The sequence below is a fragment of the Salmo trutta genome, chromosome 6 (genome assembly GCF_901001165.1).
Source record: "Salmo trutta chromosome 6, fSalTru1.1, whole genome shotgun sequence".
Taxonomy (NCBI): Eukaryota; Metazoa; Chordata; class Actinopteri; order Salmoniformes; family Salmonidae; genus Salmo; species Salmo trutta.
In genome coordinates this window covers 54,477,880-54,492,786 of record NC_042962.1, presented here as the reverse complement: position 1 = coordinate 54,492,786, position 14,907 = coordinate 54,477,880, and the positions used below count along the sequence as shown (strand labels likewise).

At 43.9% G+C, this 14,907-nt stretch overlaps 1 protein-coding gene across 3 annotated transcripts in view; it reads left to right on the top strand.

Annotated features, from left to right (window-relative positions):
* LOC115196325 (serine/threonine-protein kinase 11-interacting protein) overlaps positions 1 to 14,907 on the top strand; it is a 44,988-nt gene that overhangs the window by 19,603 nt on the left and 10,478 nt on the right. For all 3 annotated transcript variants that reach the window (XM_029757049.1, XM_029757050.1, XM_029757051.1), the window contains exons 19-23: positions 1,611 to 1,926; positions 3,903 to 4,012; positions 4,682 to 4,779; positions 5,592 to 5,770; positions 14,009 to 14,093. In XM_029757049.1, the coding sequence (XP_029612909.1) occupies positions 1,611 to 1,926; positions 3,903 to 4,012; positions 4,682 to 4,779; positions 5,592 to 5,770; positions 14,009 to 14,093 (788 nt within the window). The remainder of the gene's footprint in view (positions 1 to 1,610; positions 1,927 to 3,902; positions 4,013 to 4,681; positions 4,780 to 5,591; positions 5,771 to 14,008; positions 14,094 to 14,907) is intronic.

The following is a 14,907-nucleotide window of genomic DNA, read 5'->3' as shown; positions in this document are numbered from 1 at the left end:
AGGGCATGAAAAGGATAACGAATCCAGTTGTTTGTGTCATCTGTTTTGGGAAAGTACCTGCGTAATTGCTCACCCAACTCACTTAGGTACTTCGCTATATCCCATTTGACATTGTCTGTAAGCATGAGTTCATTTGCACACAAAGAAATCATACAATGATGGAAAGACCTGTGTGTTGTCTTTGTTAATGCAGACAGAGAAGAGCTCCAACTTCTTAATCATAGCCACAATTTTGTCCCGCAGATTGAATATAGTTGTGGAGTGTCCCTGTAATCCTAGATTCAGATCATTCAAGCGAGAAAAAACATCACCCAGATAGGCCAGTCGTGTGAGAAACTCTTCATCATGCAAGCAGTCAAACAAGTGAAAATTATGGTCAGTAAAGAACTTTAAGCTCGTCTCTCAATTAAAAGAAATGTGTCAATACTTTGCCCCTTGATAACCAGCGCACTTCTGGTTGTAAAAGCGGTACAAGTTCACTGCCCATATCATTGCATAATGCAGAAAATACATGAGAGTTCAGGGGCTTTGCTTTAACAAAGGTAACCATTTTCACTGTAGTGTACAAAACATCTTTCAAGCTGTCATGCATTCCCTTGGCAGCAAGAGCCTCTCGGTGGATGCTGCAGTGTACCCAAGTAGCATCGGGAGCAACGGCTTGCACGCGCGTTACCAGTCCACTATGTCTCCCTGTCATGGCTTTTGCGCCATCAGTACAGATACCAACCCATCTTGACCACCAAAGTCCATTTGATGTCACAAAGCTGTCCAGTACTTTAAAAATGTCCTCTCCTGTTGTCCTGGTTTGCAGAAGAGGTCTTCCTTAATATGACCCCCCCCCCATAAAAGTAAAGGACATATACCAGGAGCTGTGCCAGGCCCGCCACGTCTGTTGACTCATCCAGCTGTAACGCATAGAATTCAATGGCTGGTTTGCAAAGCAGTAATTGTTTCAAAACATCTCCTGCCATGTCACTGATGCGTCGTGAAACAGTGTTGTTTGTTGTTTGATGAAGATATTGTCTGTATAGTTCTTTTGGCCTTTCCCCCAGCATTGTCTGAGCCATATCCGCGGCAGCAGGAAGAATTAAGTCCTCCACAATAGTATGGGGCTTGCCTGTCCTAGTCACTCGGTAGCTCACCATATAAGATGCTTCTAGCCCCTTCTTATTAATGCAGATTCACAACTGTACATTTTTTAGCAAATGGAATGCGCAGCAGCTACGTTTGGCTACATACGGACCGTTAGTGGAATTCCCGCGAGAGAGTAACAGTTAATGTGATTGGATGTTAATTATTTGACTAGGCTACCTGTATTTGACAATGTGTTGTTATCTCACTGAACACGAGATTGTTTAATTTTTTGGCAGTGAAACGAGGCTACTCACCCAAATGTATAGCCCCGTTGGAAAATCTAAATGGACTGTTTGAAAATTGTTTTTTTTTTTTTAATGTATTTTAAAATGTGAATCACATTTTTATTTGGCGTACCCCTGACTGCATTGCGCGTACCCCAGTTTGGGAATACTTGGTCTAGGGTAATCAATCAGCTTTCAGGCCCCGCCATAGTGTCAATAAATCTCTCATATTCCCCCTCCCTCTGTTTTTAGGACCCCACCATGGAAGGTCCTTCCTCTGCCAGGGCCAGCCACTACGACAGCCCTGCTATGAAGGCCTCAACCCAGGACACTATCCAGACCAACACCTCCATGGAGGACCCCACCTCCTTCTTCTCAGCCAAGGGAAGCTCCTTCTCCTTGGGGGAGACCTGGGAGGACCAGAGCTGTGACCGGAGCCTGTCCCAGCCTGCCAGCTTCTACAGCACAGAGGGCCAGAGTAAAGGAAGTTTAGCAGGGAGCTACAGCTATGCTGTTAGTGCCACCCCACCTGGACCCCAGTATCAGCATGCAGAACAAGCCAGTCCAGGTGGGTCCTGCTTCCTTTGCATAGACATCATTTTGTAGTCATAATATATAATGTAATAACCAATGTTATTGCTAAGATATAACATCTGTGTATTGTGATGGGGAAAGGCATGAACAAAATAACATTGTTTGATTGGGTCCTTTGGTTTTGTTCAGCCGTCAGATGAAGTCTTAAAATGGATATGATCCTTAAATAGAAGTGATGACATGACCTGGATTTGAACCTTTTTATTTAAAGATTTTTCATCAAATGGCCCCTTTTTTTATGTCAGTCGGTCCAGCACCATCCTCAGACAAAATTGTTTTCATTTTTGGTGTAATTCACATTTCTGGAAAAGGCTTAAAATAAAGGTTAAAATCCAGGTCATGTGAGATGATAGTCCAAAACACAGGGCCCTAGTGATAGGAGACGAGGAGGAAATGCGGATTTTGATTTTGCAAGAACGATTATAACACAACAATCCACAGGAGGTTATTTGACGTTGGTGACAGTCTCCCAGCCTGGCCCCCTGGGTCTCTGTCTGTGAGTCTTACAGTAAGGTCTCATACGGTTTAGTAAGACCGTTACTATTAGAACTGATGGGAGAGGAAGGAATGATTTAGCCTCCACAGAGAAGACAATGGAATGGAGAGAGAGAGGGGAGACGGAGAAAGAGTGATCTTAGAAGGGGGTATAAATACTGTATATACACAGTATCGTAGACCTTTATATTTCCCTCTGTGGTAAACTGTAGCAGCCAGAGATGCTGAATGACTGACAACATGGAATCCTTCGTGTTTAAAAACCACACGCCGCTGCAGAGACCCATCCCAAAGCACTTCATCAGCCGCTGAGCTGACGCTGATTTGAGACAACTTCTGAGAGGATGGAGACACATCTCCTTTGTTGAACAAGTCCTTTAGTCTAACACCAGTTTACTACATATAGATGAAAAACAACTCTGATCTGATTTCCATGTATTTGGGACACATTGATCTGAATATCGCACTTCAGAAAGGGAATGTTAGACGCATACGTTGAGATGAACAGAGCGGAAAGACAAGTGTAAATGCAACATTTGAATACTCTTACTTTAGCTATAGACACTTCCACTCAGTGATATGTAGATTTGGACCAGATTCAGAGAGGCCAAGTGAATGATGGCCACATAGTCAATAGGCCAGTTTCCTGGCAGCTAGTTACTATCTATTGTCTCTGGGGTTGATGTGTGTCACCTTGCTCTAAATGGACCAGCAGCTCTATGCCAAGTTAGATTTACTACACAGCGACAGCATAATGCTCCGTAAACTATAGTTTTAGAGACAGTATAGGTTTAGTGGGAGGGAGGGTTAAATCTATATGTTCAATTATGAGACACCCATCCCTTTTATCAGTTTTTAGTGTGATCTGCCAAGGTAATAACTGGAAAATATATTTGTTTAAAAGGGGAAGTAGGGAGACTACTCAGCCAAAATGTTATTGGGTCTGTTAGCTGTTGCATACTAACTGTACTGTTTGTAATCTAGTACTGTGTGTCTGTGTTGGTTATGCTTAGCTAATTGCTGTCCCTGTGTGTTGGTTATGCTAACCTAACAGCTGTCCCTGTCTGTGTTGGTTATGCTAACCTAACTGCTGTCTGTGTGTTGGTTATGATAAGCTAACTGCTGTCCCTGTGTGTTGGTTATGATAAGCTAACTGCTGTCCCTGTGTGTTGGTTATGATAAGCTAACTGCTGTCCCTGTCTGTGTGTTGGTTATGCTAACCTAACTGCTGTCTGTGTGTTGGTTATGATAAGCTAACTGCTGTCCCTGTGTGTTGGTTATGCTAAGCTAACTGCTGTCCCTGTGTGTTGGTTATGCTAACCTAACTGCTGTCCCTGTGTGTTGGTTATGATAAGCTAACTGCTGTCCCTGTGTGTTGGTTATGATAAGCTAACTGCTGTCTGTGTGTTGGTTATAAATGTTACCCTAACACTATTCTGACCTGTGTGTCTGTAGGCCAGTTGGACCTTCTCTCAGAGGACTATGAGGCGGTGGACCATCGGCTGAAGCTCTTCCTGGATGTGGAGGTGTTTGAAGAGGAAGAGGAGCTCCACTCCTTTCTCAAGGTTAGCAGAACCAATGTTCTGACAACGGTTAACAGTTCAGTGACGTGGCTGAATCCGGTCACAGCAGTTCTGCTCAGAAGTTCCGTGAACTGCTAACCCAGCCAAAACCGGTCGACTCCAGCTCTTGTGATCTGCTTCTGGCTGCATTCGTGCCCCCAGCTGTTCTCTCGCTGTCCTGCACCCCCCCTCTCTCTCTCGCCACCCCCACCCACCACACCATGACCTTGGATGAGCTCCTCCATGTGGAATGCATGCTGGGAGCCCTGTGGAGCGGAGGGGTATTGGTTTACTGCTCAGGGACTCCTGGACGAGGAGAGGGAGCCAAGAGGACACAAGCAACCCCAGCAGGAGATCCAGCTCATAACATGCTCATTGATCTGATGTTTATTTATCTTGTCACACATGCTTCTCTCCCCTCTGGCTCTCTTTCTCTTTCAATAGCTCAACTTTTATTTTTGGGCCTACACAGTATTCAATGAAGATTGATGTGACTTTGTTGCTAGACCTTACTCTTTAGGTGTTTTTAAACAGGAACTGATCTGTTCTGTTCTTATACAGTATGTTTAAGAAGAGCTCTGAATGCAGCCATCATTTTCCTCAGTCAAAGTTATTTGCAGCAGTTAAGTGTTGTGGAATCTTTAACGTGTGTACATCTTATCTTTGTTGTAGGTGTCGACCGTGAAGTTTGGTGATCCGGTGGAGTTCCCCTCGTTCTTGGTGGTGTCTGACCAACGCATCTACTTCCTGGAAGTGACATCCGACATGGAGTAAGTTAACCACCTGACCTGTCACACTGAAGAGCATCACACACGAGAAGGCTGGAATAAAAATAAACATTCAAGTACCCATTCTGTGGTCACAGAAATGGTTGTGCCTGTCATGAAGGTATTGTCTGTAGAGGCATTTGGTCTGTAGACTACAGTTTCTTCTATAAGGCTATATTTGACATTTATGGGGACAGCAGCAATAGGTGTGGTAGGGAGCAGACCAACACAATAGGATCACCACAGCTTTATGTAACCCACCACATCCCAATACTAACAGACTTTCTGGACCACATCTTCAAACCCATTACAGCCCTGGTCTTTGTGGGGCGAACACTATATCAATGACTTTGTAAGCCCTGTATCAATGGCTTCTTTTTTTGTCCTCATCAAAAGCATGTTGGCTTGCCTCCGCTTCCTCCCAGGAGTGTGGGTAGTACGGTGTTGGACAGGCCTGAGTCTCATGCTGCGACGGTCCCTATAAAGTTACTGGGATTCTGACCCCAGAAGGCCACACCCCCGCTATCCTTAGCACGCCCTGGAAGTTGTGTAACGGCCACGTTTGGTTGCGCAACAGTGTGATATTTTTATGATGACCTTTCGTTACTTTTTAAAGGTGCAATCTGTGACTTGGTTGTCTGTGGCTGTCTGACAAATTGCAGAAACAAACAGTGCTCAAACAAAAACATATACACCTTAAAAAGTTAACGTGAGTAGACTCAAGGAAACAAAGTTAATAGGCGGGATACATGCAAGTAAAATAATAATAATATTTCTTTCACACTTTCCTGTCTTCATTGTTCTCTTCCTGGCAGAGGGCAGCCGTGTGATTGGCTGCAGAAGAGGGACAGCCGTGGAATCACAGAGCTGAGTTACCTGGAGGTGGGACTGGGCTCCCAGAGTATCCACATGGAGTTTGAGGACGGGCCTGTGGCCTACACCCTGCTAGTACGGGACAGCGTGCGTTGCAAACGCTTCTTCAGCCTCTTCACAGGCAAGACGCTGACACACACACACACACACACACACACACACACACACACACACACACACACACACACACACACACACACACACACACCATGAATTAAGGGCCTTCCTCCTGGGGATATGAGAGTGCAGCGTACTTGTTCTTAGGACAATATGTCCGTCTCTTGCTCTCTCTATCCGTCTCGCCTTTTCTCTTTCTCTCTGTCCCTCTCTCTCTCTCTCTCTCAGTATGTTAATCACATGCTCCTCTGCTCACAGTGACTACACCCTGCCTAGCCTGTCAGCAAGACCAGAAGCAGAGAGAGAGGAAAGCTGAGTTTTATTAGATCAACACTCCCCTCTCTGACTCTCACAACTTCTCTTCACAACTTCACTAGAGCACTCTTTTAATGGAGTCTCTTTGGTAGCAAGGGGAAGCACCATGGCCAAACGGTCTTCAGCTAAGGCTCTGTGGACCTGAGTCTGTGCTGTCTTATCTGTGGGGACTCCATGTTTTCATTCAGTCCTATCAATAATCACTCAGATCACGTCATTATTTGACTGTTTTCCAGATCAACTCTTTAGCTAATCTGGTACGGTCCAGATGTCCTCAGATTTCTATTTGGAATTCCCTCTGCCTCTGAAAGTGAGGGTCCAGAATCGAAGATTCATTTCTGGCCTCAAAAGGGGTCATATTGTCAAAGTGAGTCTATGTTTCTTGTACTGTGAGGCCTGTTGGAATAATTGTTTCTGAGGTTTTGTCCTTTTCTGGATTCGTCAAAGATGATTTTTCTCCTTCCTCTCAACGACTGAGGACGGGTCCAGCTTTTCAGTCACCGGGACCACATAGCCGGCTAGGCCAGTCCAATTCTGGGCTTGGACTCTGTATTGCAAAGCTGAACGGCCCCATAGAGAGAGGCTGTAACAGGGCTCTGCTATAGCCTGCCAGTTGGATCATCTCCTATACGTCTTAAAATATCCTCTGTTCTTTTTGTGTTCCTGAGGAAGGAGGAGGAGGAACAGGGGAGTTGAGCCTGGTTGTAGGCCTGGTTCTGAGGTATGTGCTACAGACAGACAACATGGCTGGTCCTGTCCAGTTGGCAGAGGGAGGGGGGGGGGGGGGGGAGCCTAAATAACTAGGTGCCTTCTCAGTGCTCAACTCGTTGGTATGAGGCTTTGGCACCATCCTTCCTCTCCGGCCTTCACTCCTAGTCTGCCCCGCTCTTCCTCCCCTTGAGGAAACTAGAACTATTTATTATGTGCATGAAAACTCGGTCCAGAGTTCTGATATTGCCCCCATAACAACTATTACAATATTTGTCTCAGGGAAAGAACCAAAGGATACCTTTACTATAACAAAAGCAGTTTTCAGACGGGGCTGGCATTCCCAGAACAGATGTGGTCACGCCTGGCTTGGTCGGTGGTGAGGGCTACAGACATGGAGAAGGAAAGGGTCTGGGACTGGGAGGAAAATAGGATGTGGTTTTACTACCCCAAGGAGAAGAAGCTAATAGGGACAGATCTGTCTACTGCTCACTGGGTTTGAAAATGTTTTATTGAAATGAGGAAGAAGGCCGGGCAAGTCTTAACTTGATATTCCGGAGGAGTCAGTACAGGTCACCATGTCAATCAAAGACTTGTCTGAACAATGTCTCGGCTTTTGCTAATTTAAATGCCCTTATTGCCCGGTACAGACCTACAGTGGGTAAAACATATGTGGTCTGTATGGTTAGAGGACTGTCTGGTAAGTAGTTTGGTGAGGTTTGCGATGCTCGTAAATGGTCATGGAAGGAGTGTTTTGGTTTGGTTGTGTGGGTTGGATCCAGACACTGCATTCCTGAAAGGTAACAGAAAACTGTTCCTGTCTCCTTCACTAACTATCAAGTTAAGGGGTAGTGCTCCCAAAATTACAAACGGACCTCATCTATGGATACCAGGCAACACAATCAACATTTTATGATTTGTTTACTTATCAACAACAGCAATCAGCATCTTGAGTAATATTTGTAATTTGGGTGAAGAGTCCCTTTAACTTGCATAGTAAACTCAGTGTCCTCTCTTGTAAGGAGATGATAGAAACAGATGTCATTTCTCAAGTTTAACCCTATCAGATACCCTTGCAATACCAACACAGTGTCACTTCCCACTGTCTTAGACCTGGGCTAAACTCTGCCGTTTTCCTTGGAAATTCACTAAGATTCGGCGTATCCCGGCCGTACTGCTCCCACTCCCGCGCTCTCCCTTACCCGTGGTCCACTGTTCCGACAGGGCCGAGAGTGTTCGCTTTCGCCCGGAAGGACGCTAAGGATTCATCTATTCCTTGTGAAAATAAGCAAGGGTATTTGGGAAGGTTGGAAGTGGTTAACCTAGCGGAGAGGGTCCTGTGATTGAACCGGCAGGAGGGAGAGTAACGTTATTCACCAGGACAGATCCCAGATGCCGACACAGATCTGCTCTCCTTTTACAGCTCTAGGCTCTGCCAGCCAGGCTTGTCGCCATGGGCGACCGAGCCCTGTACCTGTTTATCCTCTGGTCATGGTGACGGTGGTCCACTAAATCACGCAACACATACATGCACTGAGTGTACAAAGCATTAGGAACACCTTCCTCATATTGAGTTGCACCTCTTTTTGCCCTCTGAACAGCCTCAATTCATCGGGGCATGGACTCTACAAGGTGTCGAAAGCATTCCACTGGGATGCTGGGCCATGTTGACTTCAGTGCTTCCCAGAGTTGTGTCAAGTTGGCTGGATGTCCGTTGAGCGTGAAAAACCCAGCAGCGTTGCAGTTCTTGACACACTCAAACCGGTCCGCAAGGCACCTACTACCATACCCTGTTCAAAGACTCTTCAATCTTTTGTCTTGCCTATTCACCCTCTGAATGGCACACATACACAATCCATGTCTCAAGGCTGCTTTAACCTGTCTCCTCCCCTTCATCTACACTAATTTGAAGTGGAGTTAACAAGTGACATCAGTAAGGGATCATAGCTTTCTCCTGGATTCACCTGGTCAGTCTATGACATGGAAAGAGCAGGTGTTCCTAATGTTTTGTGCACTCAGTGTACACCGTCAGGAGAAAGCACAAGGGTATGTTTAGACTAAAAGGGGCGACGTTCTTGACTCCTGCACGCGCAGCTTAAAGATGGCAGAAGTAGGTGTTGCTCACAGGATGTTATTCTCTGGGATAATAAAACAAAATAGGCCCTACCCTGTCCTGTCCCACCTTGCCCTGTCCTGTCCCACCTTGCCCTGTCCTGTCCCACCTTGCCCTGTCCTGTCCCACCTTGCCCTGTCCTGCAAACTCCACCTTGTCCTCTGCTCCAAAAGGAATTTAGTGTTATTGAGTTTAGAGGCTAAATCTCTGCATTGCTTCACCTTGAATAATGTCCTGAATAGAGGTATGTGTGTGGTCTCCTATTGGTTCACTAGAACCCACCAGACGATAAGTGGTTAAAGGGGAACTCAAAGAGGGACAGCAATACCGTCCCTTTAATGGTTGTCCTTTTAATCCAGCACCATGCTTCGTCCCGTAGGCTTCACTAGATGTTCCTCCTGGTCTGGAACGTTAGTGTGGCAGATCAGTTTCCTCCGGGAAGAAAGGGAAAGAAACAATGGCAAAAGAAATGAGGTTGAATCTTATACAGGCATCGGGAGCCAGAATAGGCCACTGGTGCCACGCAATGTCTTTATTTCTCGTCCCTGTTGTTGTTGAACTTGTAAATTGATAGGGGCAGGGTGTTCCTACTCTGTTTTTCTTCATATTAGTTGTTTCACTCTTTTCAGTGTGTCTCCCTTTTAAACTCAACTTCCCTTTCAATTTCACCTATTTAACCTTGGAATTTGCCTGTGGCCCTGTGTTCCCCTATTGTTACCACCCCACAGGGAATTATTTTGTCGCTGTGAATGTGACCTAGCACATTGTACTCCTGTACCTTTTTCAACCTGTGTTTTTTCACCTGCTTCCATGGAGATGTAATTCTAGATCTGAAATCAGAGACCTGTCAGCTTTCTAGTCCTAACCCACCACAGACTGTAATAGTCTAACATTAGCTCTGTCTATTGTCCCTTGGGCTGCAAAGCTACCGGTAGCTTACCAAAGTTACCGGAATCTTCAGTAATTTTGTTAATTTAACAGAATCTATCGTAACCTTGGTAATTTATACTTGAATAAATGTTAAAAAAATTATATATGTAGTTAACACCTAAACATTTATTCAAGTATAAATTACCAAGGTTACGATAGATTGCCATAGATTCTGTTAAATTAACAAAATTACTGAAGATTCAGGTAACAAGTCATTTATTTATATATATATTATATATATGTTTACATTTCGCTTGAATCATATGGTCTATCTACTAGAAGAAAAAAAATTGTATGTGTGTATATATATATATAGACCATATGATTCAAGCGAAATTAGCCTAATTAATGAAAAAAGTATCTAATCAACAATGCCATTATTTTCAGTTAACTCTACAACTCTTCCAACTACTGACTTTTTTCACAGCTGCCACCAGTTTGACGCTGAGACATTGGCAACAAATACATAGTCAAATAAGTGTGTAAAAAAAATTCAAATTAAATATATCCTCATATTAAACAATGGTATTCACTAAGTTTATGGTTATATTTTAGATAATGTTTTATAGCTTTGTCATTGAATTATTTTTGTGAAAATCATCTTATTAAATGAGTTGATATATTTTACATGTGATGAGGCCACACAGAGGGCCAGTGACTATTAGACACCTGTCATCTCAACTACCCAAAAGTACCACTAGATGTATTGTGATAGAGTTCATAAAATCCTTGAAAGATACTGGAAACTTTCAAAGAATTTTGGTAAGATACCCTCCCTTTGCAACCCGAATTGTAGTTGGTTGGATGGGCTGTTTACAGATCGGCTGTGTACAGCTGCAGCGATCGGTAAGCTGCTAGTTAGTAAGGGAGATACAGTTGAAATCGGAGGTTTGGATACGCTTAGGTTGGAGTCATTAACTCGTTTTTCAATCACTCCACAAATTTCTTGTTAACAAACTATAGTTTTGGCGAGTGGAATAGGTCATCTACTTTGTGCATGGCACAAGTAATTTTTACAACAATTGTTTACAGACGATTATTTAACTTATAATTCACTGTATCACAATTCCAGTGGGTCAGAAGTTTACATACACAAGTTGACTGTGCCTTTTAAACAGCTTGGAAAATTCCAGAAAATGATGTCATGGCTTTAGAAGCTTCTGATAGACTAATTGACATAATTTGAGTCAATTGGAAGTGTACCTGTGGATGTATGTCAAGGCCTACCTTCAAACTCAGTGCTTCTTTGCTTGACATCATGGGAAAATCAAAAGAAATTAGCCAAGACCTCAGAAAAAATTTGTAGACCTCCACAAGTCTGGTTCATCCTTGGAGCAATTACCAAACACCTGAAGGTACCACGTTCATCTGTACAAACAATAGTTTGCAAGTATAAACACCATGGGACCACGCAGCCATCATACTGCTCAGGAAGGAGACGTGTTCTGTCTCCTAGAGATGAACGTACTTTGGTGCGAAAAGTGCAAATCACTCCCAGAACAACAGCAAAGGACCTTGTAATGATGCTGGAGGAAACAGGTACAAAAGTATCTATATCCACAGTTAAACGAGTCCTATTTCGAAATAACTTGAAAGGCCGCTCAGCAAGGAAGAAGCCACTACTCCAAAACCGCCATAAAAAGCCAGACTACGGTTTGCAACTGCACATGGGGACAAAGATCGTACTTTTTGGAGAAATGTCCTTTGGTCTGATGAAACAAAAATAAAACTGTTTGGTCATAATGACCATCATTATGTTTGGAGGAAAAAGGGGGAAGCTTGCAAGCCGAAGAACACCTTCCCAACCGTGAAGCACGGGCGTGGCAGAATCATGTTGTGGGGGTGCTTTGCTGCAGGAGGGACTGATGCACTTCACAAAATAGATATCATGAGGATCTCAAGACATCAGTCAGGAAGTTAAAGCTTGGTCGTAAATGGGTCTTCCAAATGGACAATGACCCCAAGCATACTTCTAAAGTTGTGGAAAAATGGCTTAAGGACAACAAAGTCAAGGTTTTGGAGTGGCTATCACAAAGCCCTGACCTCAATCCCATAGAAAATTTGTGGGCAGAACTGAAAAGGCGTGTGCGAGCAAGGAGGCCTACAAACCTGACTCAGTTACACCAGCTCTGTCAGGAGGAATGGGCCAAAATTCACCCAACTTATTGTGGGAAGCTTGTGGAAGGCTACCTAAAACGTTTGAATTTTTGCAATTCGTTCCAGTCATTGGCAGCAGAGAACTGGAAGGAAAGGTGGCCAAAGTAGGTGTTGGCTTTGAGGATGACCAGTGAAATATACCTGCTGGAGCATGTGTAAGGGTGGGTGTTGCTATGGTGACCTGTTAGCTGAGATAAGGCAGAGCTTTACCTAGCAAAGACTTATAGATGACCTGGAGCCAGCGGGTTTGGCAATGAATATGTAGCGAGGACCAGCCAACGAGAGCATACAGGTCACAGTGGTGGGTAGTGTATGGGTTTTGGTGACAAAATGGATGGCACTGTGATAGACTGCATCCAGTTTGGTAGAGTAGAGTGTTGGAGGCTATTTTGTAAATGACATCGCCGAAGTCAATGATCGGTAGGATAGTCAGTTTTACGAGGGTATGTTTGGCAGCATGAGTGAAGGAGGCTTTGTTGCGAAATAGGAAGTTGATTCTAGATTTAACTTTGGATTGGAGATGCTTAATGTGAGTCTGGAAGGAGAGTTGACAGTCTAGCCAGACACCTAGGTATTTATAGTTTCCACATATTCTAAGTGAGAACTGTCCAGAGTAGTGATGCTAGTCGGGCAGGCGGGTGCAGGCAGCGATTGGTTGAAGAGCATGCATTTCGTTTTACTAGCATTTAAGAGCAGTTGAAGGCCACGGGAGGAGTGTTGTATGGCGTTGAAGCTCGTTTGTAGGTTAGTTAACAATGTCCAAAGAAGGGCCAGAAGTACAGAGAATGGTGTCGTCTGCGTAGAGGTGGATCAAAGAATCACCCACAGCAAGAGCGACATCATTGATATATACAGAGAAAAGAGTCGGCCCGAGAGTTGAACCTTATTGCACCCCCATAGAGTCTATAAACTATCAAAATAAAGAAACTCATGATGCCGAAATATTGGTAAATACCCATTTAATTGCTGGGAGATTATACATGGAGTGTGCGACTTTCTTTATTTTGATAGTTTTTAGTTTATTCGCCGTTAGTCAGCACCTCCACACAAACTTTTTCTGGGTGTGCGCCAGCTCGTGTTTTTTTAACCCCCATAGAGACTGCCATAGGTCCGGACAACAGGCCCTCCGATTTGACACATTGAAGTATATCTGAGAAGTAGTTTGTGAACCAGGCGAGGCAGTCATTAGAGAAACCAAGGCCGTTGAGTCTGCCGATAAGAATACAGTGATTGACAGAGTCGAAAGCCTTTGCCAGGTCGATGAAGACGGCTGCACAATTGTTCTTTTGACCAATCAGATCATTTTCAGAGCTGATCTGATTGGTCAAAAGACCAATTCATGGAAAAAAAGATCAGAATTGGGCTGCAGGTGTAAACCCAGCCCGTGTCCTGTGTGATTTCCAGTAGGTTACATACAGTTACATACAGTGTAGACTTCAAAGTGAGGTGTTCTGTCTGTGTAAGCTCTGATTTTACTTTCAATCAATCATTCAACATATTTATCGTCCCAGTTCATTGAAATTAATTGTGCTGATGTTCCAATACACCGCATGGAAACACCATAAAACATTAATTAACTCTATTTAAAGGGATGCTTCGGATTTTTGGCAATGAAGCCCTTTATCTACTTCTCCAGAGTCAGATGAACTTGTCTATACCATTTTTATGTATCTGTGTCCGGTATGAAGGAAGTTAGAGGTAGTTTCACAAGCATATGCTAACTAACGTTAGCGCAATGACTGGAAGTCTATGGATATCTGCTAGCATGCTTCTTCCAGTCATTGTGCTAACAGTAGTTAGCAATTGCACTAGGGCTAGTTCGCAACTTCGTTCAAAATGCACGCAGAGACATAAAAATGGTATCCACAAGTTCATCTGACTTCATTGCTAAAATCCCAAAGTATCACTTTAAATAGAGTTGAGCGAACAATTGATAGGGACGCATCACTAAATTTAATTCGTATCTCCTATTCTTTTTCCCCTTCTTTTTCCCCTTCCTCCACTCTATCTCTCCCTCAGGAGTGGTGCGTGAGTTGGCTACCAAGTCGGACAGCAAGCTTAAGTCTATCTCCACCACCAGGCTCAACCCACAGCACCATCTCTGGTACGAACTGCCCAGATTTGTTATAATTGCCATGAATAACTTGCATGTGTCCTGGATATGTTCTCATATCCTCACCATCTCCACTCGATGGTATTGAGCCAAGCCATAGGCCCATCTGTCTCTTAGCCCCACTGTGACACTGACAAGGCTGTGGTAACTTCTGTCTGGTGTTACTAAACCTCCACATTGTTGAAAATTGGGCTCTAAATTAGTGGCTAAACCACATACTAATGTCTTACATGTGTTGGCCTCAAGATGCTAAGAAAGCGCTAACGATGCATTACCTTTTAACTAGAAAGCTGATCCTGCAGTGCCATGTCCTTAGGGGCTTCATCCCAATACCGTGAAGTGGCTTCCTCCCCTATGATCTTGGTCCTTAGAGGGTTTATCCCAATACTGTGAAGTGGCTTCCACCCCTTTTCTTGTATCAGCTGAAAGGACTGGAAAGTGAGGACTAGCAGATTGGAAAGGAAACCATTTTTAGTATATGGATTTACCATCCACCTTTCCCTTGTTTCTGTTGTAATGATTGAACACGCTGTACATTCGCTGAGATAATTCATGGCTCAGTTAGTTATTATACGGCCCTTCTTTTTTTTTGTGTAGCTGAAAACCACAGCTACTCAGGGAACAGACTCACTGTTTGAACAAGACCGTAGGATGACTAAGGACTGTTTTAATTGTTTATCATTCCTACCATTTCTGTGTAGCTTTTATAATCACACTATCGTGGATATAGTTGGAATAACTGTTAACACATGGTCACTTTAAAGTCAACAACAGACTTAGAAACCACAAAATACTACACAGAATT